At 46.1% G+C, this 4,549-nt stretch overlaps 1 protein-coding gene across 1 annotated transcript in view; it reads right to left on the bottom strand.

The window, feature by feature from the left end:
- ABL2 (ABL proto-oncogene 2, non-receptor tyrosine kinase) overlaps positions 1-4,149 on the bottom strand; it is an 18,240-nt gene extending 14,091 nt beyond the window's left edge. The window contains exon 1 of the mRNA XM_026039840.1: positions 4,113-4,149. Within this exon, the coding sequence (XP_025895625.1) occupies positions 4,113-4,149 (37 nt within the window). The remainder of the gene's footprint in view (positions 1-4,112) is intronic.
- Positions 4,150-4,549: the final 400 nt, after the last annotated feature.

Below are 4,549 nucleotides of genomic sequence, written 5' to 3'. Positions count from 1 at the left end.
GCCTCCTTTCATTCCTTTATTCCCACAAAACAACGTGCTACTTCCCGGGCCCCAACGCCTTTCCTATCCAGCCCGCGCACCGAGGATGCCTCCCCGCACCACCCAGTCCCCATCACCCATCTCCTGCGTCCAAGAGGCCAGAGCGGCAGACACGGGTCTGAAGGGTGCTGAAGTGGTTTGATTTTCTGAAATATCGGAGCATTCCTAGAGGGGACTGCTCAGCTCAACTGACCCTCCCACCTGCGCTGCCGCGGGAGCTCTGTCCACAGGAAGCTATATGTGGGAAAACAGAAGCCAAAGAGAGGTAGAAGCATGAGMTAGTCAATGCCCCTGAACATCTAGGGTTTCATAGAGAAACAGGATGCAGGGACAGCACACAAGCCCATTCAGAGCTGCCAACCTGCTGTCCTAGTAAGATTCAGGTTGGATCTTACTGAAAGACCAGTGACAGTGAAAGACCACTGGCAAATTACCCTTCAAAACCATAAGGTCTGCYTGACAAAAAGCCTCAGCTTCCTAGCAAAGCTTGTAAGATTTGAGGCAGGAAGGAAGGGCTGGGAAGAAGGGATCACCCTGGATGGCTCCCATGCTGAATCCGCCAGGGGCATAAAAGGGGCAGGCAAAGGGCAGGGAGTTGTTTGACTTTCTGGGCAGGGAGATGCTCTCCCTATCCAAGAAACTCTGTTCTTCCATGGGAAAAGCAGCTGGATCCCATGACAGACTAACAACAGACCAAAGGCAGGAAATGAGCGACTCGACTTGCTCTGAATTCTTGCATTTGCAGCAGTCATGTTCCTGCAAGCCTGCTGGCTAAGTCTATGGAGACCCTTGTCACCACAAGGAGCTGTTTCTCCCCCATACGGCCTGTGCCACAGTTTATCCTCCTGAATTCAACTAACGTAAAGATAAAAAAAGAAATATGTTGGGATCCCCACGTGYCCATGTCTCCCTGAAGCTCCAACACCCAAGCCCTCTGCTCTCCTGCTCCTCCAGAGCGAAGCCCACAGCCTGTGGCCTTTGCTCACAGGCTTCCTAGGATCCATCTTCCTCCCCTTTGCTCTCTGTCTCTCCCATTTACTGTCTTCTCCGCTCTTGTGGACACTGAATGCTCCTTGTTACACTGGCATCTGGCCTAGACTTGGTATCTGCTTGTTACACACGGTACAAGAACAATTTGTAGGAAAGGTAGTAGAGCCTGAGGAAAAAGCGGATAAGGTACAAGCAAGCAGACAGGCGGTGGCTGAAAATACAAGAAAATATTCTTAACTGTAATAGCTTAAAAAGTGAACAACTTGCAGTTAAAATACAAGAGATGCATAAGCAGCACTGTTGGAACAAAGAAGGATTAGCAGAACGCCAGGTTAGGCTAAAAACACAACTCACCATTTTTTTTTTTGCCATTTTTTCTAGACAGCTCCTTTCCCTCTTGCCCATCATGGGAACACCTGCACCCACCAYAGTAAACCTCCTGTTCCTCTGCCATTCACAGTAATGGGGCAACATAAACCATTAATTCAGCATCCCCTGTGCAAGAGACACCTTCAGACACAGCAGCTCTTCCCAGCTCTTCACCCTGTTCCCTGCGGTGCTGCTCAAAGCAGTTTCCTGAGAGCATTTACCCTTCCTGTGTGATTTAAATCTTCCACTTGGGAAAACTTCTCCAGTTCATACAGCGTTGGAAAAAAGTTAAAGGGAAATATGTGAAATATTGCTGACCACCGCACTCCGAAACGTATAGCTCAGGGAACTTCCAGAAAGAACTGCTATACTTTGAATTTATGAACCAGCTCCCAATGTTGCTTCAGCAAACAAAAGAACATATAAATAGAAATAAGGTTTTGAAAAGGAACTGGTGTTGTCGGCAATAAGCCAAAGTGGCCTTCTTGGCAAGCAATGGAAGAGACAAAGGATGGCTATAGGGTAAATGCTGTTATTGCATCTGAGACAATTAGCATTTTATAAACACAAGAAAGGTACATCAACATATATATTGGGTTCTATCTTCTGGTCTTTCACAGGCTTCTTATTTACTTGTTTGAATACAAGGCCACAGAGGTTTTTATTTTCACTTTGGGCTTTTAACTACTAAGTAGCAATATAAACTATTTCATATGTAAATTCGTTTTATAGGCTTGATTTTATGACTAGCAAGGAGCGAGTCTGGTCAACTTAACACCCAAGAATGCAGCCAGAAGCTACTCACTGTTAGCAGAGCTGGCATCTTCCACCGCGTCCTCAAAACTCACCCCGCCTCCCAAGCGGACCTCTCAAACATAACCCAGGATGTTGGTGGATTTCTGTCTTAATAGATACGGCAGCTCAGTTACTGAGGCCGAGTTTTGGCACTCTCTCCTAACCAAAGCTACTCCAGGCTCTCTTGCTCCACACCAAAAAGCTCCACACCATGCTGAGCAGGACAAGCTGCTGCTGATAATGCGGTCTCACAGAGGCAGGACCACAAACTTGCTTTACCRTACTAACGGACTCGAGTCCTCACCAAAAGAGACCACCTAGTCTCTTTGCTGACGCATGCATGGCCATGAAGAACATTAGATTAAAAGCTTACAGGTAACAAAYGGCTTTGGTAAACTAAAGGCAATCTAAACTAAATGCCATTCTTAGGTGTTCCTCTCCCATGAGCAACCAGACTCTTAATAAAGTGGTTTGCCTGAGCTAAGCTCAGCTCCACAGTTAGGTCTTTAGGCCTCCCACAGAGTGATGCAAGGTTTAAGGACTGTAAACAACCCACTGAATAAAGCCAAGAAATACAGCTCCAAACCAAGAATATGAAATAGTGAGGAATAGGTTTCTATTTATGGTCCCAGCCTGGGAGAGATGGAATGGAAGGAGACTGCAGAACATCATCACATCATGAAGAGCCCACATCATCTTTAAAAAAAAAGTGTCATGCCAAAGTGATAGCACCTTGCCTCCATCATGAGAATACTTTCTGAATCATAGACYCACAGAATGCTTAAGGTTGGAAGGGACCTCAGAGGTCATCGAGTCCAACCCCCCTGCTCACGCAGGGTCACCCAGAGCACGGGGCACAGGGCTGCATCCAAGCGGGTTGTAAAGATCTCCAGAGAAGGAGACTCCACAACCTCTCCGGGCAGCCTGTTCCAGGGCTCTGGCACCCTCACTGTTAAGAATTTTTCCTTAAGTTCCTGTGGAACTTTTGGTGCCTCGGCTTGTGGCCGTTTCCTCTAGTCCTGTCGCTGTCCACCACTGAAAAGAGGCCGCCCCCTCCTCCTCACTGCCTCCCTTGAGGTATCTATAGACACTGATCAGGTCCCCCCTCAGCCTCCTCTTCTCCAGGCTGAACAGGCCCAGCTCYCTCAGCCTTTGAAAGAGAAAAGGCTAATAAAAGTGATCTTTGGTTATGGAGATTAAACTGTATGAGAACCTAAAAGCTCTCCCTAGTGCTCTTCATTTAGGAATAGATTTACTCTGAAACCTAGAACACCAACACATAAGGTTATTTCCTGGTAGTTATTTCATGAAGTGGTGGTTCCTAGCCTGGAGGACATGGTTTTGCCTAGCTTGATATAAAATCCAAGCGAAGACAAGAAAGATTTAGTATCACTAAAGTTAAATGTTGGAAGSAGTCAGATGATCTCAACAAATTAAAACAACGTGTGAAAAATTTGGGAGCTTATCTTTGTCTACCTGAGTTATACACAAGGTTAGTTACAGAAGATAAGGAGCAAAACCAACCCTCCCCTTCTGAACTCACAGAAGTTGAATGAAGGAATTGCTGCCTTTTCACCAGTCCTAATTATTCCTGCCCTTTGCTAATGCCATCAAACACTTAACGGCGCCCTGAGCCTGTTCCCTTGTTCAGATGCAACCGACATACGTATGTTATTTTTCCCCAATATCCACCTAATACAACAATTCATGGTTTTTCCACACAGGAAAATTAATATAATTAAAATAATACACAAAKGGCTTTTAGAATGACAAGCTAGAAGCTACCTATTTTTAAAAATCCTGATAACTGTATCAAAATATCTGCTACCTTAAATATTAGTGCTTAGCTCTGTCGCTATAAATAGTTGGTATCTAGACACAAGTAGAGGACCATCAGCTCAGGATGGCCTGTTACATACCTCGCTCCATGGAGTACGGAGGTGGTGAAGCTCCCATCTTTGCTGCTTTGAATCCTACCTATAATTCTGCTTTCCCACAGGAGAGTTTTGGGRAAAGGAGTGCTAGGAAGGGGCCCAATGACTTCCAGGTAACTGGTGAACTGCACAGAAGATCAAAAAACCACTGGAGCCTACCACAACTGAGGAAGAAAGTCAAGTAGACTTTGAACATCTGCATGTGAAGGGTGAGGAGGATTAGATCAGCCTGTCCTCCTCCAGGAAAGGCGTGTTGGCCAAACATCACGGCAGCTTACAACAAGTCTCCTTTTAATCAGTGCTGTGGGAAGGAGAAGCTGCTTCATGTGGACAACGCTTTGCTCCAACAGAATTCCTGGTGAGCCATGAACACCACTTCACTCGAGGTCAACTCGCTGTCTACTTCCAGCAGGTCGATCACG

The sequence above is a fragment of the Nothoprocta perdicaria genome, unplaced genomic scaffold (assembly GCF_003342845.1).
Source record: "Nothoprocta perdicaria isolate Ctin4 unplaced genomic scaffold, notPer1 scaffold_243, whole genome shotgun sequence".
In the NCBI taxonomy this organism is placed as follows: domain Eukaryota; kingdom Metazoa; phylum Chordata; class Aves; order Tinamiformes; family Tinamidae; genus Nothoprocta; species Nothoprocta perdicaria.
The sequence above is the reverse complement of the archived record's forward strand: the minus strand, read 5'-3'. Positions and strand labels throughout refer to the sequence as shown.